A 23,125-nucleotide genomic window follows, 5' to 3' on the forward strand; every position below is an offset into this window, starting at 1 on the left:
ACACTCCCAATTTATAATCATTAAAAAGCATTTGATATTTTGAGTGTTTTTATGTACAACCTCTTGTTGGCAAACATTTTTTCCATTTGCTGATAGCATCTAAACTCAACCAGGATAATGTTATCAATTCCTCACAATATCCGTCAGAAGCAATAGTATTTTTCTGTCTTCCTGGCACTGATCTGACTGTCTTGCATGTTAGGAGTCAGGAAGGCGTTCACAATAAAATCCAACTTCTAACCAAATCTGTCACAAACACACCAATGCTGTCTGAATGTCTTTGTTCCTCAACAGATGATCTTACATTGAATAGAGCTTGTCAACTAGATGCCTCCTGGATATAATTTGTGTTCAAATGGAGAAATGCTTATTTTCTCTTTAACCAAAACTCCAGCAAACATAGATAACCCCAAAGCCAATATCTCACTGAAAGGAGCAGAATAGAATTACATTTGTGTTTGCCTTATAAGAAGAAACATTGATTCTAACCCAAACCGTCATACAATCTAAGGCATGTTAGATAAAACAAAATACCAAAAATAAACTAAAATAAAAGAAAGGAGTCTGAGGTGCAAAGGCTGAGGTGCTCCAAGGTCAGCCTGAGCGATATAGTCCCTCCGTCGTATTTGAAAAGAGATGCTACCTCAGCTGACTCTCGATGCTGAGCAGCAGGGGCTCCCCTTCCAGATGGCCCAAACTCCTCAACCAATCTCTAAAGGAGTTCCGTCCCACCCTAAAGACAGACCTCATTTCAGCCACTTGTATACAGGATCTAAAGAAAGATGGATTAAATAATAATTATTAAATATAATCCCAAATTGATCACTTATAATATATACTAATTGACAGAATTTAGCCCAGATTCAGTAGATTCTAGAAACCAATGCGTCGATTAGAGGTTTCTATTTTTATTGCAAATATGAATAAAACCAGTTTTATAGGTTTGTAGTCGCTACATTTTAATCAAAGAATGATCATTATGATCAGTTTTTCGAGTTAAAATGTTGAAAAAGTTAGATTGGAGTTGGTTGCTGGTACAAACTCTTAGTCCTAACCTTCACCCTGCCTCTGCCTGTTTCCTCCCCTGTGTTCTGTGTCCCGGCGAAGGCCTCCCAGCGATGTGTGTGTTCATGTGCTGCTGGATCAAATGCTCTCTGTGAGACAAAGCGTAGCGGCAGGATGCTCTGCCACTCTGTCATCTCACTATGAGTCGCACACGGGCCGGGCTGCATGGGGAACAGCACACAGAGACAGACGTCCACACACACACTGATCAAAACAATGTATTTGTCAGAAAAGAGGAGTCTTTCATGGGACCCACACACACACACACACACACACACACATGCAGAGGCGTTAGAGGCCTCTCTCCATGCCCTTGTTCCGGACAGCCCAATTATCTCGCTGCACCTCACTGTTCTCTCCTCTGTTCTCTCTGAGGTTTTCACATTCATTCTGGTTTGGATTTTTTTTTTCCTTTCATTGCTATTTTTTTCTTTCACACTAATTGATTGACCATAAATGATCTCATAAAGTTTACTTTTCCGAGCTGATATTACATAAATCATGTCTCTTTGCACGGGGAACCTACAAATAATGAAACCAAGCAACATAGAACTTTGGGTTCTATGCTGTTAGGTTTATTCAATGATGATTATGAAATTAATGTCTGTGTGTGCTTATGAAACATTTGAGCAAGTAGATGCTTCACTTTGTCTTGTGATTCAGTCAGGAGACCACCCTGCCTTGTGATTCTGGTGGAAGCATCCTGTTTTATGAACTGATCAATTGTTCTGTCAGAAGAATACTGTTTTGTAACCATGTGTTATGTTCTGTTAATAAAAGACGGCTGCAGGAGGGGTTAATAAAAGACGGCTGCAGGAGGGGAGTCGGAGGAAAAAAGCTGGAAGTTGGGTTGGGCTTTCTTTCCACTCCTGCAGAAGTTGCTTGAATCTCTTTCCTGTATAGACTCAAGTTCTTCTTTTACAAACCTACATTTTTGAACCCAACATATGCTCACTCATACAATAAGCTTATTGGTGACTGAACTAATTTATTTAATTTTATGTATATTTATAAGCTAAAACAGTGGAACTTAAATAAGGCATATTGTTATACATTTACAACAAAAAGATTTTACAACCTGATGTAAAAGAACAGGACGGACCAATACAGTGAACCCTCGCTTTAACGCGGTTTACTCTTCACGGTCTTGCTGCTTCAAGGATTTGCATCATACATTGTTAAACTTTATTGTCAAACATAATCGATGGTGGCATGTCGGTTTATAAGGATCTTTTGGCCCAGAAGAAAAAAGACCGACAACAACTACTGATAACTATGTTTTTCTCTCCAAAAAACACACCTGCACCGCAGGCTTTAGAAGAAAAAAACGCCACAGAGCAGAGTCAGGATGCAGCGGCTCCGTCAGAACAGCAGTGAAATACTGTACTGTACTGTACATGTGAGTCACTATTTGTCCTACTATAATTTGTATTTTTTTCATAATCATTTTTCATTTTCTCCGGGGCGGGGCGGTGCTGATCCCCGCAATATTAACCCTTCAGTTCGTATTTAAGATTAAAATTATTACTTATTTATTTATAATTATATTATTTTACAGTACAGTACAGTAGTTAACAATGTTTATACTGTACTTTTATTTGTTAAACAAATGTTTGGGCCTGTAAAAAGATTTTGTTCCTTGATTTCAATGTTGTATTTCATTGTATAACAACTGTAAAAAAATAAAGAATAAATAATAAATAAATAAATAATAACTTCACGGATTTTGCCTATCACGGGTTCTTTTTGGAAAGCAACCCCCGCGATAAACGAGGGTTCACTGTGAACCCAAAGTCTTTTAGGTTTAGTGTGGGATGATTCCCAATGTGTTCAAATAGAAGGCATAGATTTCTCTATTTTTTTTTTTTTTTCTTTTCTGGAAATAAAAAAAAATCCCCATCATGATCTGGTTTAGACAACAGGAACCCTGATTACAATTTTCTGGTGGTCTCAAAACAAAACCCTCCGATCCCATGCAAAACCCCAAGTCTGACCCCATCAACCTCCATGAAGTGCTGGCAATCCCTTGTTATGCATCTATGAGATATCTTTTCCATTTCCTGCTCTTTGCAGTAGGACTGTGGCCCAGTGGTCTGGATAGTTGTCCTTGAATCTGAAAATTGAAGGTTTGACTATGAATGCTGGTTCAGCTGTAGAACGTGGGTTTTCTACCAGCGTGGGCTTTGGAGTAAGGATGAGTGTGAGTACTGTTCAGTAAATATGGCTCTAGTTTGGAGCACATTAAATGGTCTGTATGACTAGAAAAGAGCAATTAAGATCTATTTATCAATTGTTGGATATAGAGGTAGCTGATGTTTGACTCCCTTATTGGATCCTGACAGTGTGGAAGAGTTGGAGACAACTTCTGGGGGTCCCACCCCAGCACACACACACACACACACACACACACACACACACACACACCGGACATGGACTTAAAGAGGCTTTCTCTACAGCCCTGCTCCTAATATACCCTCACACACAGACATCAGTGATGCGTAGGCACTTCTTATAGTTTCATCCCTGTGTCTCTTTTCTTAAACAAAGCTCTAACAAACGTTAAGATTTAAACTTTATCAAACAAGACATGTGAAACAATTGAATAAGCTGCTGCTGCTGTACACCCTTCCTGCTCACTTTCTCTCTCCTCCTCCCTCTCTCTCTCTGCATGTGTCACTCCATGTGACTCTGTCCTGCTGGTTCAATCTCCTGGTAAATGATAATGAACCTCTATCTGTCTCAGTGTGCCTCGGACACGCTGGCGCCCCTCACAGCCTCGCAGCCTTTGAGGTTTCTGTGTGTCTGTGTGCGTGAAAAGGAGCTTGTTTGGAGATGGGGACCATGGAGGACATCATCCACCCATACCCGCACACACACAGCTATTGAGATGGGATTAGGGCACCCTTGTGATGGCCTTTGAGGCAAGGAGAGATAAAAATCTTGGTGTGCGTGTGTGCATTAGTCAGTATGGGTGTCATGGATGCATGATTGAAGACGTTATTAACCCTGCGATCCCCTGCAGTGGAGGTTTTGCAGAATGTGTGTGTGTGTTAGCACTTACAGGACATGAGATAAGTGTTAGAAAAGAGGGCTTGTTGTATATGTGTATGTGTACACAGCTCGGCGGGGGTCACAGATTGGCCTGCAGACGACACCATCTGATGTCTCCCGGCAGTTCGGTCCTGTGGCGTGTGTGTATGTGTGTGTTGCCCCGTGCTGTGTGCGTGGGCGACTGGGGTATCGGACCTGTTTGGTACACTGGTGATAAGGACAACAGGCAGGGGACTCGATCACCAAGGGGTGCACGTGTGTGTTTGTGTTTACGACGCCCACCTTCATCTGGCCTTTCACCATGGGGGCAGTGATGTCACTCACACCATCTGAAAATAGATACAAACAGAAAAACACAGCTAAGAATATTTGTTCTGCACACTAGCAAGGATCCCATCTCATTATTACCTGAATATTAGTTGTAAAAGTGTGAATGTTTTTATATTTAATTTCCTTTATAAGCTTCCAAATAGGAAATGAATACATTTTCAAGATGTCCTTCTTCAGGCTTTGACTGTTTTGTTAACTGCTGTCAGTTCAGTACCAAACCATTTTTTAGATCAGCGCCCATTGTTTGACCACTGAACTCAAAACAACTCAAAACAAGCCACTAAATGTAATCTGTGACACTATTTTCTACACACAGAAATCTTCATAAATAGTCAGCTTCAAGTTTGATATTTTGAAAATGTATGAAATACAATATAATAAAAGACTAATAATAACAAGTACGTCATCGCTTAAATGCTTTTATCTTAACAGCTTGTGCACAGCATTCAAAAAGCAGTAAAGAAGAGATGAGGGATAAAGATTGTTTTAATGTAGCCTGATCTGCTTAGCTTAGCCAATCTTAACATATTTTTTCTTACTTTAGATTCATATGATTCTTTAGAATCATTGGTTGGGTTGAATAAGCCTATTTAACATGACCTAAGTTTAGTTTAATTTAACACATCTAATCTTATTTATCTATTTTTACATTAATTTACAACAGCATAACTCAGGTTTAATTTAGCCAACCTCATCTTTGAAAACATTAGTTTTTCAGCTCAACTCAAACTTTATTTATAATTTACTTATAAACTTATTAATAAAGCACATTTAAAACAACCGGGGTTGGCCAAAGTGCTGTACAGGAATCACAGTTAATGAACATAAGATAAAAACTGAAGGCTAAAATACATAAACACATAAAAATAGAATAGGATAAATGTTTCAATTGAAATACATTTTAGAATAAAATAACATTTAAAATAAAATTTTGCCAAATGTCCACTTACACATGATTAAAAGCCAGGGAGAAGAAATGTGATTTTAAAGAGGATTTAAAAACCTCAAAGGAGCCTGCTGATGTAATATGCCAAGGCAAGTTATTCCAGAGTCTCTGTGCCACTGCCATAAAGGCACAATCACCTTTGGTTTTAGGTCTGGTTTTAGGCATCGCCAGTAGCAGCTGATTAGTTTTTCCCTCGCTTGATTTGATCTTCCCCATTTGAGTCTGTTTACTAGCTCACTGCATTAGCTTACCTTGTCTAGTCTACATTAGCCTACCATACTATACCTGATTTTTGCTTGATTTAATTAATTAAAATGTACACTAAGGATGTAAGGTATCTTATGTACGGTAAAGTGGTGGCAGGTAAAAAAAAAACAAAAAACTGTGCAGTATAGGATTAATGTGCAGGGTATTGAATAGTTATTACACAGTTATTGCACTGTTATTACACCAGGTTATAGTGCAGTGGCATTGTAAAGCATCACGGATTAAATCTAATGATAACCTCATGTTAAATCTGATCATTTGAGTTCTGTGTTTCTAAAGGAGGATGTGCAACAACACTGTTAAGCCAAACAATCTGATTTTATATCAAAACAAGTAAATTAATATAAAAGCATAACTTTCTTCTACACAACCCAAAAATTGGTTTGTCTATATTTATAAGAAACACAACCTAAGGAGGAGTATAAAATGAGTTTTTAATGCAGATTTTATTTTCAATGAGTGCCTTTGTTGCTACTTGTTTTTTGTATACATCAAACAGCTGTTCTTAGTTTTGTGTTGATATCCTGAAATTAAATCACACTTTCCAAATTTCCGTGTTGCCTAATCTAACCTACGCATGCGTGTCTGTCTCCTATTTGCAGAGGAGGGCATCAATCACGAGTGCAAGCTGTGTAACCAGATGTTCGACTCACCTGCCAAGCTGCTCTGCCACCTGATAGAGCACAGCTTCGAAGGCATGGGAGGAACCTTCAAGTGCCCCGTCTGTTTTACAGGTAAGACGCACGCTAACATGTTCAAGGACACACATATGACAAACAGAAAGATAAAAGCTGAATAAACTTAGTGAGACTTCAGTCTGATATGAAGTTTATAGAAACAGGAAACTTTTTGTGTATAAAAATTCTGACCTTGGTTTGTGATAGTTTAAAGAAAAAAAAAAGGGTCTCTGAAAAACTCAAAGGCTTTTATGAAGGAAAATCTGAAAAGTGTGGAGGACAGCTGTCTTCTGTCCCTGTGAGTCAATAAATTAAACTTTAGATGGAGGGAAAGCTTTTTTCTTTTAGTGAAAAAGAGAGGTTTACTACTTTTTTGGCATGTTGATTATAGTTTTAGTTTATTTTTTTTTTGTCTGCTATGAGAGACATAAATTTTCAATATATACTGTTTTTAACATATGATTAGTGTAACCATTGATTAGTGTTTGACCATTGGAAGTATTTCAAATTTAAAATCAGCGCTAATCAAATGAAGCTTAGATATTTTGAGACACTTAAAGCAAGTTTACCCTTGCTAACTTGAACATTTTCAAAACCTATCGGCTCAGTTCAACACAGTGGATCATTTATGGGAGCTTTAAAGCTGTGATATATGTGTATAACTATATGTGTATAGTTGCAGCAGGCTGTAATATCTGCATGTTTACAAACATGAAATGTTTTTAATCCACAGGAGAGAGGAAATAAATGACCAAATTAGGTTCTCACATTCAGCACTTTTCTTTACTCTATCAACCCCCCACAACCACCCGCCTCATGGCTGTTGAGTTTGTCTTGTGCTTTGTGCCCCCCCCCACCCCCCAGGTGCAGCAACACTTTAAACTTTAACTGTATTCCTTGGTGGCTCATGAATTAGTAAAATAGGCTCAGCTCCTGTGGGAATGCTTAATAATTCAGCAGTCTCGGAGTGGAAACCAAAAGTTTACTGTAACAAAAGGGGGGGGGGGAATACAAAACAACACTGAAGCTTAAGTTAAAAGACAAAATAAGGAGATGATTAATTGATAAATGTCACATGTTCTGGTGACAGTTGATTTCTCTTAATCCAGCGAGCTGCTTCCTCATCAGCCCTCAGTTCCTTCTCCGGTTTAGATAACTGATGTTTAGAGAAGTCACTCTCTGCATTGCTTGAATCCAGATTCACAGTCCTAGAATTTTTATTTTGAAAAATTGAAAGAATCCCTCTGTTTCACATAGATAAAGTTCTCTTTTTCTCCAGTTTTTTTTTTTTTTTTTTATCCAGGCATGAATTTTGTTTTCCCTGTTTGCAAAGACTCCATCCCATTAATGCTGCAACGCTTCGCTCTGTCTGTCCTCCTTGCAGTGTTTGTGCAGGCCAACAAGCTGCAGCAGCACATCTTTGCCGTGCATGGTCAGGAGGACAAGATCTATGACTGTTCCCAGTGTCCACAGAAGTTCTTCTTCCAGACAGAGCTCCAGGTAGGCTCACTCATCTGTGAATGTGTGCAGTAACAGGACTGTCTGACCAAGGACACTCCATGGATGAAGAATCTTATCCAGATAAAACTTCATGCCTCTTCTGTAATTATTCCTCATTTTCTCCCCAACTTTCCATGCCTCTCTCTCCGTCTCTCCTCATGAGGTCTTGGTGGGGTTCTGGCAGGATTCAGCTCATTTTGAATCAGATCTATAAGTAGATATAAGTCACACTGGAGTTGGTCCATAGCCAGCTGCAGCCAGCTTAGCGTTGGTCTTAACCTTCCTCTCATCTAGCTGCAGATTGTTTGGTTTTCAAGTCAATCATCGGGCACTGGTGTCAACATAGTCTATGATAACACTGCACTCAATGGTGATTAAAATCCAACTTTTTCAGTTTTTTTTTTTTTTTTTTTTTTTAGTTTGTGTGCTCTATAAGATTTAGCTTGAGCACAGCTCTGCTGGTACACATGGTTTATATTGGCAGGGAGATGTAAGTATGGAATCACTCTAATATAGTAATAAACAACAGCTTTAGTTATGATTTGGTCCTCAGAAGACCAGCTAAGCTCACCTGCCTCCTGCAGAGAAAGCCACTCAGTCAAGCACATAAAGTGGTGATGATATAGTGCCAGAGGTGGTGGGCATATGGCCGGCCAGTCCATTTAACAGCAGGGTGACCACTGGACCCTGTCGGTCAATGTCCACACAGACACGCACACACACTCCAGTTATCCTCCATCACGGTTCTCTCCTGCCATCCCGGTCCTCAGGAAAATCAGGAATCGACTGTCAGAGGTTTAATGTCTTCAAGATCATCCTCCCCTGTGCCATGTGATCATGCCAAAAAAATGCTTAAAATGTCTCAAATCGAATAATTCAGCTATTTTGTTATTTAATTTTTATTAAACTCTTTATCCAAATGAATCTGTCTCCAGGTACAGTTTCTCATAATTGGTACTTCTTAAAGTGATAAAATCATCAACTAACTAATACTAAACTATTTTTAAACCAAAAAGTAAAGAAAAGGAGGACAAAAATAAAAAAAGACCTTCACTTCATTGCGGTCTGAACACTTTTGTTTTCTGCTAGGTCGTTATGAGGTCTGGACTTTGACTGGACCATTGCAGCCATGATTGGATGAACTCATGTTGGTTTCTAGGTTACAATGTACACATAGGTCATGGTTCAAATCTATTAATTCTTTCTTTTAGAAAACTATCCCAAATCACCAGCCCTCCACCCCCATGGAGTCAGATCTTTGTTATTTATGGCCAATATCCCTTTTAAAGAGAAAATGCTGTTTACAGAGAAAACTATATAAACAGTCTCCTGAATGCTTCAGAAAGGCTAACTCAACTGATCCTCACACTGATGGCAGTTAGTTAATCAGCAGCACCTGCTTGCAGCTTGTCAGGTTTTATAGGACCAGGAAGTTGTCAAAACAAGCTTTTGGATACATATGTCTATATAATTTATATACCCATCAAGGGTTATTTATACTCACAATTAGGGCTGGGTAAAAAAATCGATTTCATCGATTTTGAATCGATTCCTTTACATTTTTGCAAAATCGATGTCTAGCGAAGGAGATTGATTCGTTTTATTGTGACGCACGTGACGTTCACATTCAAATGTGCAGGAAAGATGCACTGAAGATGACTTCAAGCCAGACAGCTGCAAATATAGCCAATAGGTTGACTGAAGACATTAATAAATTGCGGCTGACTAGCAAACACCCTGTAGTTGTTACAGACAACACTGCAAATATGGTTTCGCAGTGGAGATAATGCAGCTCATGCATGTCTGCCATTTCATGCATGTCTGTGTCAAGTCTGCTTGCTTGAGTAAGGCTTCACTTTTTCACTTTTCACTAACAAGTTTGCACTTATGAGACAGTTTTGGTCACATCTCGAGTTTAAACTTTCTGATTTAAAAGTTTGCACTTTGTGTTTAATGTGACAGGAAAAAAATAAAATACATCAGTATTTTGAAACACAGTTGAACCTCTTTCACTATTGTAAAAACAGATCGAATCGAAATTAATCGATTTAGAACTGTATTAATCAAAATCCAATCGATTCAGGACTTTTGCGAAAATACTCATAATAATAATAATTGTCCCCACATTGTTCCAATTAGAAACCTTTTGGATGAATCTATTTTTATTCCTTTGTTTTCATTGCATCTTGTTGGCCTCCTGTGCTTCAGCTTGACTGCAGCACTCTCCCAGCATCCATCTTGTTACTCTCTGGTATTTGCCCAAACATGTGCGAGTGATCGGATGCGAACTTTCAGCCTGAGTCCGACCCGTTACACTTCATCGCCTCATGGGAGGGCGCTCTAAGTGGGCTAGACGGAGAGGCCGACCGGGGGAGATGGAGAGCCTCCACCGTGGAGGTTAACGTGAGTGCGAGCTGTTGCTGTGCTTCTGCACATCTGCCAGAGAATGTGGAATGGGGTAATTTGTGTGTGTTTTAATGAGGTAGGGATGAATGGATGGAGGAAGGCGGCTTGGCCAGCAAGAAAAAGCTTTGGCCTCTTTCGGGGCCTCGGAAGGGCCGTATGATGTCCGGCTCACAAACAGCGTGCCACCTGAGGGTGCTTGCAGGCGAGAGGCAGCACTGAATCATCCCTTCCTCCCTCCTGGTTTCTCTCCTTCAGCCCCACTTACATGCCCGCTTCTCCTGCTCTCTCCATCATGGCTCCTGCCACAGTTTTCACTTCCTCCCTCTTCCTGTCTGACTCCCCCCTGCTGTCCCTGTAGATCCAGCCCCTATGCATATTTTAGCCCCTCTCCTCTCTTCCTCTCTTCTGTGCCTCTCCCCAGCGTCCCATAAATAGTGCAGACGTAAGCTGGTAAATAAGAGATGTTTTTTTCTGTATGTGTGTGTGGGTAAATAAGAGATGCTGTGGCCCTGATCACTGACGTCCTCCTGGATCTCTCTCTCTGCAGTTTCACAGTCGGTTCAGCTTCAGTTCTGCTCGCTTCTCTTTGTTTATTTCAGTATCAGATATCAGGACTCCAACAACAGCTTTTTATTTTAGTTCTTTAGATTCAGGAGCAAAGTAAACAGCAAGCTGAAAATCAGGGAAGCTAAAGATATTATAGAAAAAGTGTTGGGCATCACCAAGGCTTTTCTTAGTTGTATACAAAAACAAAATTGAGATCATCTTTCAAGTTCAAAGATTTATATCTATTTATTCTTAAATAGCTTGTACTCTTATTTTTTCATTTTACATGCCTATTAAAAAAAACTAAATAAATGTTTTATATTTGGTCTTCTTCAATATTTTTCAGGGAGATTTGCGGGGTATCATGGGTCATGGTCATACTTTAACATATAACATGGAATCTGAAAAATAATATCTGGAATTTAAAAATCTGTAAATGTGTTTATTTTTTTAGATGCATTTATTCACAAGATGCTCTGTAGTCAATTTGTCACATTCCATACAGCGCTAAACTTCACTTCATCACTAGGCCTCCAGGAGGTGCTATGATGCAGCTTCTCTCTGATTCATCCCCTTTGCTCTCCTGTTTTTTTTTTTTTCTTCTGTAAGCTGCGGGACAACACCTTTGGCCAGATGATCAAATATATACCAGGATGGAGATACACTTATTCATCAGGATTTACCTCTTTCTGTTCTCTGATGTTTTACAGTTTCACTTGTATGTCTCATCAGGAAAGATTCAGATGTCCCCAAGAGGTCGAAGTTAATCAAACCTGTCATGATACTAAGAAAACAGGAAATTTGAAATAATTCAGAACAAAAATGCACACGGATTCTAGAGTTTTGATTCCAAAAGCTTCAGTTTAGGTTCTGTTTCCATCCGATTGGTGCTTTTTGGATCAGAAACTGGTTCGATGCCTGATGTTTTTATGAAATGAGCTGCGTTTAAATAATCCCAGCTCTGTCTGACTCTCAGAGCCCCTCTCTCTAACTGAATTATGAAAAGAGTGGATGTGTCTGAACTGGGAAATAAGGTTTAGGTGTGCGTGGAGTTGCAGTGTGTACCCTCTGATCCGTGCATCCCTCGGCTCAGTGTGTGTGGGTGAATTTGATCCGTAGATCCCTGCGGTGTTCCAAGGCAGCTGCCCCACCGCTCACTGGGAAACTCTGTGTTATTAGAGCAGGGACCTGGGACTCTCTCACAAACACAAACATATTTCTACCTCTCTGAATCCCAAGACTTTCCCTTATTTTTCCATCAGGGAGATGAATCTGAAAGAGGATCCACATAAAGGATCAGTGGAGAGGCATAGCTGGATTACACTATTGAAAAATGTTTAACTATGAAGAATAAATTAAATGAATTAAGAAAAATGTGCAAATAAGTAATGTAAAACATCTGTAGAGACAAGATGAAGCTTAAAATGTTTGCTGCTGAAGTTGAATTGTTTCACTTTGACTCCAGATCAAGGAACAATAAATCTAAAAATAAATTACAAAACACTTCTTATTGTCCATAACCTTTAAAACCTTTAACCAAAACTTTAAGATGGGCCTTGATCGTATAGTTTGATGCATTTTTTTTTTATCCTGCTAAATTTAATTGCTTTTAAAAAGTTATTTTTAATACTTTATCATTTAGGTAGAGTTTATTCCTTTTTTTGTTTTCCTTTTTAATCTATTTTATTTATGTTTAAATCTTAATTCCATGTAAAGAAATATTTTATTTTCATATAATAATTTATTTTACAATTTACAGTTTTATTACCTGCAAATGAAACAGTTTTAGGTCAGATTTGTTTGTTTTATTCTTTTTAATGTGATTTTTATACAGATGTGTATCAATTACTCCTTTGAAATTAATAAAGGGAAACACTAGGCATACCGCCACACACACACTCACTGCTAAAGCCAACTTAGAGATGCCAATCAGGTTTTTGGACTGTAGAAGGAAGCCAGAGAGAGTGCATGCAGAGAAGGTGCAAAATCCTGAACGACCCGAGGCTAGGAATCAAACCCTGGACCTTCTTGCTGCAAGGCAACAGTGCTACAAATTGCACCAAAAGTATAAGTATATAGTTTAATTTTGTTTTAGTTTTAAAAAGTGATCATTTTATTTAGAGGAAAGCAGTGAAGGACCATTGACATATATTTTCTTCTTTGCTTTAAACATTCGTTTTTGTCATTTTGGTTTGTTTTTTCTTCTTTAAGGGGGGTTATCATCATTATGGGTCAGAAGCACTTTGCATATTCTAATGATAATTTGCCTTTTTATTCATCCTTTATGAAGCTGTGAGCCTCCACTGTCACCCGGAAACATTCAGGAACTAAACGTCTTACTCAGGAACTTTAACATTGGGAACCAGCAGGCTTCCTAGCACACACCTAACTCCCTTTTTTTTTTACTTCTTATGTATTCAAGTGAAGTTTAAACAATGTACGAAACAATTTCTGTTAACTTTAAGATATGTTTTGATCTTTGAAGCTAAACTGGGCCTAAAGTTGACCTGAGGAGATGTGGAGCTTCAGTTCCGGGAAGTTGTGGACTAAAGAAGCATTTTTTTTCTGTTCTCGAGCCCTTTTGCCACTAACTCCTGCTGTCTGAGTAAACCCCAGTTATATATCCGTTCCTTCAGGTTCCTATAGATGTTGAGGAATAGAAATACATTCTGAGTTGGTTCTGTGTTGTTAGCAAACCAGCAACTTCTGCTGCTTTCTGAGACGTAACCGATTCCTCTAGCAGGAAATTTAAAATGGTTTATTTCCTTGTTATTTTAACTCCCCCACAAACATCCAGTCAAGCTTTCCTAATCAGTTTCCGAGTCTGCACCACCTTCATTATCATTTAGATTAGTCGTACAGTATTTCAGCCTGGGATGAGGTCATTTCCTAGTTTTCACAACAAATGTTTGCCCCACCTTTGCTGCGGATGTGTTGGAGATTCAGAAGGGCTTGGATTTATGTGTTGTTTGCTTGTTTCCGTCACGCTGTGAGTATATTTTTGGTCGTGTTTACTGTTCCCAGCCCGGCTGGATGGGCCAGGAGCAGCAGGAGAGGGAAGTCCCTCTGGGAGATAGAAAGGGAGGGGAGCATCCCGAACAGGATGCACTGAGAGGTCGATGGGTCATCACCTGGACAGAGATGATGTTAAGTTTTTACTGGGAATTTAAGGAATAGGCAGTATTGTTTATGATAGTATGAAAAAAGCAAAGATTATGTTGAGGCAGACAGAGACGAATAGAGGAGCAGGGAATCCATGTCTGTAGGATGTCGAGGGCAAGGTTTATTTTTGATCTACTCCCGAGGGGGCTTCCTGTCCTGGACGGGTTGGGGCTGAAGAAAAGCCAGGGAGTGGAGGAACATAGACGGCCCATCTGCCAGCCTCAGACATGGATGCAAACCCTTAAATGTGCTGCTGGAAGAGTTTCAACTAGGAGCTAAAAATACCATGAAACTCATGGAAAACCACAGGGGCGACTGAGGTGATCCTTCATGTGGCGTTGAAGAAAACCACACAAGTAACTGACACAGATTCCTGCACTGACAGCCGGTCGCTGAGAGGTGGAACCGCCACACACGGACATCACTTCCCCTTCCTGTTCCTAAATCAGACCTGGCACCTGAGAGGAGACCTGATTTAAGGTCTGGTTGCATCATTACAAAGCAGCAAATCAGATTTTGCGGACAGTCCCTATGCAAACAGATACCTGTGTGACACCTGAGGAGGCTCTGCAGTCGCTGCACTGCCTCAGAGCATGCACAAACACATTAAAGGTGACAGAGCAGAATGGATTTTTTTCTCATCCTTCTTTCTGCAGTTCCTCCTGGGATTCTGTGGGTTTGTGTCTGGTTCTGTGTTTTTACGTGAATCTGTTCACATATCTGTTCTTGTTGGAGGGGGGGGTGACTGCGACAGGGCCATATTTCCCTGGAGCCCATGGCTCTGCAGGCTGTAGCCTCGCTCTCTCTAAGCACTTTAGCAACAACAATAGCAGGCCTCTGCATCGACTGGCCTGGAATGGGCTGGCTTTTTCTGCCATCGCCTGCACGCTCTGCAGAGTGAAACATGGCGAAATAAAACCCAAATCACGGTTTTTATTCATGCATATTTGTTTAAAGCACTGCTGGAATTGGTTTGGGGAAGGTATAAGAAAGTCATTAACTTGTGTTACTTCTCTGCTTGTCACACTTATGGCTGCAGTACATCCCACACTGTATTGTAGCTGCAGGATAAGATTAAACACAGCATACTGAAAGGAAAACATGCTCAGCTCAAATGAAAACAATCAGTTCATTCTCCAGTCGGGCACCGAAGACAAGCTTCCATATCATGTAAATTTAATAGATAATAAAAATAATCTTGTTTCAGGAGCAAAAGATATAACTCATCATTACTGCTACATGGATTTCTTTATTTGCTTTTGGTGAGTTTACAGGAACTCTACTTTAAAACAGGAGTAGCTTCTGTTCATCTTACCTACATTTATTTTATTTTGTACAAAACCAAACCTTTAAAATCTAATCGGTTAATGTGTAAAAGACACAATGACACAGAAGTTGAAATGGGTTCCTTACACACTGCTGTGTTGGTTTTAGTATTAAAGCATGATACTCTACAAATGTTTTAAATGGGCCCTGACTTCCTATCCATACCAGACTCATAAACTAGTCTTGATGCTCTTAAAATAATTAGAAAATCCTCCACCTTTTTTCTTCATCTGCTTTAGTTTGTTTATTACTATGAAAACCTGACATATAGCTCAAGTGAGCCATAAGAATTGACTCCTTGATAGGTGTGGAAATGTTTTCAGTAAAAGTCCAGCTGCTTCTGGTTTAACCCTGTTTTATTTCTGCCTTGACCTGGATGACAGGCAAAACAAAATGACTTCAAACTACAGCACAGATAGGATCAAACGTATGTGTTAATTCTGCTTAAAAAGAAACAGTTAAGAAATAAATCTTAATAATTAGCATTTTCATGTAATTTTTACAGCCCTAATAACAAATTTTTTTTACAATGTTTCCATTTCCAAGTTGTTTTGGATTTATCAAATAAGGACTTTGTCAAAGTATCACCAGGTATGGTAGAGATTGGACAGGAGTCCATCTTTCTCTTTTTGCGTTGCTTATATCTAATAATGTGATTAACACCTTTAATTTAGATTATGTTGTTATTATGATCAGCTTCTGTAATAATGCTAAAAATGGATTTTCTCTTTTTAATTTCTGTACAATAAAATGTGCGATCTGTATCATAATGCTACCCATCTTTCTCTAGTGTATTTGTATGCCATGAAGAGACTCCCCCCAATGAAATCACTGAGTTATTTCAATAGAAAAAACAACAACTATCTTTACCAATAATCTTTTGAAGGGTCTGATGCGTTTCTGTAACACCCTCCAGAACTGGACAAAATCATTTCTAATGAAAAAAATACACAATGGATAACAGCCTCAGTAATGACGCTCTTAAAGCTGTTCCTATGTAACACCATCTACTGATATCCTGTCAACATGATGCATTTCAGTGTACTGTCGTATTTCCCTCCTGGACTATTTCCAGTGATCCTTTGCAGCTCTGTCAGCTCCTCCGGGGAGTTTACACAGACTTTCTCCTCTTCAGTCTTTCGTCCTTCCACCAAATCTCTCCGCTATCAGCTGAGCTGCTTCCATCTCCTTTCTCTCCCTCACAGTGACTAAAGTTTGGTCTCAGTTTTAGAGGTCAGACAGTCTGTGGATGGCTTTCCATCAGGAAGCTGGACACATTTAGCTCCAGTCTTCTCAATCGGTTGAAAAAGAATGAGTCTGACCTCTTCTGGCTGTGAGAGGAAACGCTCGAAGCTTATGGAAAGCTGAGGCAAAGGATGAGTGAAATAGATAAAGAGGAGGAGGGTTTTCTATCATAATGGGGTCAGTGGCCCCCAGTGAGATCTCCCTACTCGCTTCAGAGGCCTCCATGCTGACACAGAAGGAGGGGACACTTACTTCTCACCGTCCCGTTGGTTATTTTGCTCATTTGCTGCCGTATTTCTGCGACAGCCTTCTTGCTGCTCTCCAGTGGGGGACATTAATACTCTTTACTTTCCTCTGGACAGAGAAGTTCAGCCTCTAAAGCTTCGACACAAACACACAAATGCACCAAAGGGCTCAACAAAACATGCACGGAAAGATAAGCGGCCATAGAATGACAAATAAGTCTTTATCAAGCCTAAACCACGTATAATCCATCCCATTCCTGTCCCCATCCTCCCCTGTCCTTCCCTTTCTGGTCTGTTCATCCCTCCATCCTCTCTATTTCCCCTCCTACCATCCACTTCTCTGTTTTTTTGTCCCTTGTTTTTTTTGCCATACCAGGGCTGATCACAGAGAGGGAGTGATTAATCTGAGAAAGCTGCTTTTAGTGGTGGGGAGGGGCGCCGTTGATTGGGAAGATCTCCCTGGGAATTGTGAGGAAGCAGGGAAGGTTTCTGTGGGAACGGCTCTTTGTGTGTGACAGAGAGAAAACGGGAGGTGAATTCATCAGGAGCAAGCTGCACTATCCGGGGAAAATCAGAGAGAATGCCTCTGAGTGGAAATATCTCCACACTCCTCCAAAGAAATCCATCCAATCATCTCCTGTCATCTCTGCTGTATCTGTCCAGCTTTAGATGTAATGCTAGCTAAGTTCTGAACCGGTAAATCCAGATTATCCCGAGTTTGGTTCCAATCTGAGGCTGATGCAGAGCAGCGAGAAAAGGACACATGATACATGTGATCATGAGCACAGATAGGATTTACTTCTGTGTTCAAATAAAACAGCTTTTATATATTTGTATGTTATTTTACTCCTATGATTTTTTATCCAGCTGATTTATTATTATTTTCTGCTCTTCTTCACCCTGTGTTCATTTATAATACAACGTGGTACAGCGTTTTACCTGGAGACCTTCCATCAGTCTCTGTTTGAGCTCTCGCTGCTGTTCTGAATTTAAATTTTTTAAAAGATGGAACCTTTTTTTTTCATTGTAATCAAGTGTTGATGCTCTGATGCCTTTGGAGAGATGTGAGCGAAGGCGTCTCAGAGGTGCAGAGATGCTTTCTGTAAAATATTAATCACAAAATGAAAAGACACGAGGGTCTCCCATATCTGAATAAACATGTCGGAGCTCCATGGAGGTTCTGACAGAAACCACAGAAAGGAAAACACAAACATGCCTTGTGGAAAAACAGTGTCCACCTTCAGTCTATGCTGGTTAGGAATGGATTCTACAGTTCTCCTGTTTAAAAGCACTAACTGATCATTACGCCTAAATGAAAGGCTTTTTTCAGTTTGTTTTTAAAGGGGGACAAAGCTTAGTTTAATACAATGGGGCGTTGGAAAGACTTCAGCAGTTACCTTAGATCAGGGGAGTCAAAGTGGTTCCAGAAAGGGCGATGTGGCTGCAGGTTTTCTTTCCAACAAAGCAATAGCAAACCAGACACCAGCCATCTCATCAAGTGAGTCCAGTCTGAACATGATGACTTGATGAGCTGTGCTATTGCTTGGTTGGACGGAAAACCTGCAGCCACACGACCCTTCCTGGAACGACTTTGAGACCCCTGCCTTAGATGCATGTTTCCCACATTATATCCAGGAAGGATTTTCAGACCTTCTCCAAATTATAAAGTCTATCAATCTTCAGAGAGACAACTCTTCATTATTGGAAAATACTTCCCAGAAGTGGAGAAGCGTCAACGCAAGCAGGAATCAGAGATAAGACCGAAAAGAAATAAAAACTCCATCTTAAACTGCTGGGGCTCACTTAGCAGGTCAAAGGTTAGCCTTCATAAAGATATGGCTTATTGGAAGGGTTGACAAAGAAAGGGTCTCCTTTCTTAAAACAATGTGTGCTTAGGGTTGGAAAGTGGTAAAGATTTCTGGGATGATGTCATATTTGGTTAATGGGTGAGCTCTGGCTTAGGGTGAGGGTCAATGTGAGGTGATCCTCTAACCTTGTCTCTAGAAAAAATACATTTTGTAAATAATAGTTTTTGTTTTTTAACCCATTGTTGTGGATGCTGATGCTGTAGACGGGAAGGATCTCCTGTAGGGGTCTGTATTACAGCAGGTCTGGAGGAGCTTCTGACTGAGAATGTTGTCGTAAGACAGTATGATGAAGAGGATGCTGAGGGCGATGTAAAACCTTTTAGATTTTATGAAGTATTCTCCAAGGTCTCAAGACTTTTTCAGCCTTTTTAGCTCCACTCCTCTTCCTTTGAGCTCTGATAAACATCCCTCTCCACAACCACCACAATGTTCCCATGTGGGAAAGATGATCAGTTTTCTACCACAGATTTTTTTTTAAATTAAGCTGAAAAAGTTCAGTTTAAGTTTAATCTGAGAGCTCCTGCTTCCATAAATTTGACATTACCTGTTATATTTTAAAATCAGGACTTCTGGTTTTTCCTCAGCTGGTCAATCTTCTCTCCAAGTTCAGATGAAAGTCTAGAAAGTTCCCTGTCTGCTGCGTTTCATTAATGTTCAGAGGTACAGAGGCGCCACCGGACAGGTGGAGTGTCTGGCCCAAGGACATGACAGAAATGGACAGAGCTGGGGTTCCAACTACTGTAGCAACCCCCTGATGTTTGGTTTGAACCCTCCTACAGTAATGTAGCCCCACAATTACACAAACCTAATGCTTTTTATTTAAATATGGATATATATAAAAAAGTGTTTTTGTTGTTGAGAAGAGAATAAAATCAAGATCCATAATAAATGTCTAATATGAAAACATTTAACAATAGTCTGCAGAAACACATTAAAAGGAATAAACGGCCTCTTTCTGGTGGGTCGCCTCCTCTGCTTGTCTTTCATCCTCCATCAGATTGTCTGAACTGAAGAGATTTTGCTGTTGCTTCTGTGGGAGGCAGTTGTGTTTCTGTTCTGGCGGTTGTAGTTTAGTGGAAAGCTCTCTGCTCATGCAGCCCATTATTTCTCCCATCATGTGTTCTCACTCTTTCTCCCGTTCTCCGTCTCTCCCTGCAGAACCACACACTGAGCCAGCACGCGCAGTGAGACCGGGGCCCAGTGGGATCCCTCAGCTCAGCCGCGCCCCCGACCCGGAGCCGGCAGGGGACCCACATCTCCACATCACAGCCAATCAAAGTGTCATTTGCTACTCACATGTAAAAGTGTAACGATCGCGCGACTGGGCGCGGCCATTAGGAGCAGCGGGGGGACGGAATATTAATGGGAAATGCTATTAAATAAAGAAAAGGGGAAAGTGGGAGAGGAAAACTGTAAGAGCGACGTGATGGGAGGAGAAGGGTGAACAAAGGTATTGTACGTGCAGTATTTTTTATTGTCCCTTCCAAAACCCCCTCCTCCCACCAGCCACCATCTGACTCATGCTTTTTATTTTATTTTCCAACAAACTGAATAAAAAACAATTTTTTTTATTATACTTTTGGTAGATTGTAGGAAAAGCATCGCTATGTTGTCCCCTCAGTTGCTTCTTGTGTTCATAAGTCCTATTTTTTTTTTTAGCTTTTTGCCTTTATTTTCAATATTTTATTTTTTGCAGTTAGTAGGTACTCGTGCTGTGTTGTGATTGCCAGTCGTAAAATTCCTGACCCCCCCACAAGCAAACTTTCCTTTTTATGATTGTTATATATTTTCTTCCTTTTGTAATTACTATTAAAAAATTCATGAAAACAAAAATAAAGTGCAGGAAAAAAACGTACAGATCTTTTCTTTCTTTTTCTGCTCTTTTTTTTTATTTGGGATTTCCAGACATGGGGCCTGTAATGGTTACTGTAAAAATAATTATCAATGATTTCAGTGCGTCTGGTCCAAGACCAGTTTTTAAATGTGAATTAACCAGATTGCAATAATCTAGTACAGAAAAAAAAAACAAGAAAACAAATAAAAGAGAAATAAAGAACTTCTGTGTGGTGTCAACTTATTTACAGAAGCACTTGCTGCTTTCTTTGCAACAATAACTGCAACCTAGGTGTAATCGTGTCTGCAAATGTTGGGAATCTTTCAATTAGGATGATCTCAGCTCCAGGATCTCATCTCTTTGCGAGCTTAACCCGCCTGGTTGACTTTAGAAGTTTTGATCTGGTTTCGAAGATGAAACTAGCTCCGAGAGAGGCTTAAACAGGAAATTAATCCTAAAGCGGTAGAATTAACTGGAATTCTTCTCATCTCTACTCACCACTCTAAGAAGGAAGATGCAGATCATTAAGAATTCACTTCATTTTTCTAACAGAAGATTAAAATTTCCTTGTTTACATGTATGACAGTAGTACAGAAAACACACTTATGATTCTGAAGACGTTGTTACTCCATGGTGCCACTTCATGATGCAGGTCTAACTGGAGAATTTTTTAAATCCTTCACATTCCTCCTCAATCTTTCGTCAGTCAGTTTGTCCTTTTTTACTTTGCTACTTTTTTTTTGTAAAATCAGAAAGGATTTAAATATAAATGGTTAAGAAAGGATTGATGGGACAAAGGGCAGAGAATCACCAAATCTTAGATCAGCACAGTTAAGAGATAATTTTATGCCGCGTAACCCCTAATTGTTTGGAGTAAAAAAAAAAAGAATGCTTGTTGAGAGATCCTTTAAATAGCAGCAAAAAAGTGTATATATATATATAAATATATTTTATAGGTTTTAGGTGCATATTATTTGTATAATGCATTTTGGGACATACAATACCACAAGTGTAGCCTGGGTGCCATTCCGAACTTAGTCCCGCCCACAACGTTTGAGGTCAGGAAGTTCGGTCTGGCATTGCTCAACAGTCACGCGAGTATGCTCGCACAATATCTGGCGGGCCAATCAAATTGTCAGGGCGGGCTTTATACGATGATGGACAGATGATCAACAGTAACGTAATCAACCACGTGACCAAAGCGCGCATGGGTGACAACAACAATGGCTGCCGCTGGAGAGTTGAGGTGTGTAGATTCTGCTATTAGGTCTGTTCTAGAAGATATCGACAGCAAATTAATTTTAAAAGAGGAACAGAGAAACGCGATCAAGGCTTATCTTCTTATTCTAGGCGTGAAACTGCACGCTTTGATTTTTGTTGACAACAACTGTGCCTGGCTTAACATACGTCACGCACTCCGTTGCTCTTATTGGTTATAGGTCTATCCAATTGAGTGCAGAGGCATTTTTTTCCTGGTTCGTTCGAAACACGCCCCATAATCACAGCTCTATGGAGCAGCATCAGACTCATATTCTGACTAGAATTGAGTAGGACTACGTCAGGCTACCACAAGTGTGCTTAAATGATGATAAGAATGCTGCAGAACTTGGGGGGATCTAAAGAAAATTAAGTTAGGGGACAAAGTCTCTGTTGTCATCACCTGGTGGCTCACTGGTAAAGATCAAATTACCAGATTAACAGGTGTTTTGTAGATGTTGCTAAGTTTATGTCAGGAATACTTTGGAGTTTTCATACCTTAAGAGCTATTCAGTTCAGTTTATTATATAGTGCCAAACTCTCATCTCAAGGGACTTTAATAGAACAATTCAACCAGATAGGTCAGTTTTCTAAAGAAAATCAGCTGATTGCATTGATTTGACAGCAATCCCTCACACCAAACATGCATGTAGCAACAGTGGAGAGGAAATGCTCCCTTTCAACAGGAAGAAGCCTCCCGCAGAACCAGGCTCAGTGTGAGCGGCCATCTGCCGAGGCGGACGGAAGTTGAAGGAGACAGAAGCAGACATAAAATAAAAAGCAGAGATACAAAATGTAACTGTTAACGAACTCCACATGTGCTCCTGTCCAGGAAAGATAGCAAAGAAGTCGAGCTCCGAGCATTCCCACGTCACAGGATGAACGAGAGCATATATAGTTGGAGATTGAACTAACATATTCCGCAGAATGGGATAAAAGAGATGACGAAGCAGAATAATGAAAAGGGTTCCCTATGTCCTCCAGCAGTCTAGGCATACAGCAGCATAACTATAGAGATAGCTCAGGATAACCTGACCCACTCTAACTGTAAGCTTTATCAAGAAGGAATGTTTTTAGCCTTGCCATAAAAGTAGACAGCGGCTTTAATGATGCATTAAAACCTCTAGTTCCAATGGTATGAAACAGGCACTTCCTGCTTTCATGGTGACTTGTTGAATCGGTGCTCCACTGATTATGGCTTTTCATACTTATTACACATATGCTCAAGTATGAAGGGACCTGCTTAGAGTTGATTAAACTAACTCACAGCAGCCGTTGTGAAACCAATAACTCCGAGTTTTAAACTTTAAGCTAGATCAATTCAGATTTGAGGATTGTGGTCTGAGTTTGTTAAACCTGCTTTGTGAGACGGGCCTCAGGTGGTATTGTGTACCGTAATC

At 40.0% G+C, this 23,125-nt stretch overlaps 1 protein-coding gene across 1 annotated transcript in view; it reads left to right on the forward strand.

The window, feature by feature from the left end:
• znf423 (zinc finger protein 423) overlaps positions 1 to 20,656 on the forward strand; it is a 95,397-nt gene extending 74,741 nt beyond the window's left edge. The window contains exons 19-21 of the mRNA XM_015384555.1: positions 6,262 to 6,393; positions 7,721 to 7,836; positions 19,793 to 20,656. Of these exons, the coding sequence (XP_015240041.1) occupies positions 6,262 to 6,393; positions 7,721 to 7,836; positions 19,793 to 19,822 (278 nt within the window). The 3' untranslated portion in view covers positions 19,823 to 20,656. The remainder of the gene's footprint in view (positions 1 to 6,261; positions 6,394 to 7,720; positions 7,837 to 19,792) is intronic.
• The last annotated feature ends 2,469 nt before the right edge of the window (positions 20,657 to 23,125 follow it).

Source organism: Cyprinodon variegatus, unplaced genomic scaffold, assembly GCF_000732505.1.
Source record: "Cyprinodon variegatus isolate N-32 unplaced genomic scaffold, C_variegatus-1.0 Scaffold316, whole genome shotgun sequence".
NCBI classification, from domain to species: domain Eukaryota; kingdom Metazoa; phylum Chordata; class Actinopteri; order Cyprinodontiformes; family Cyprinodontidae; genus Cyprinodon; species Cyprinodon variegatus.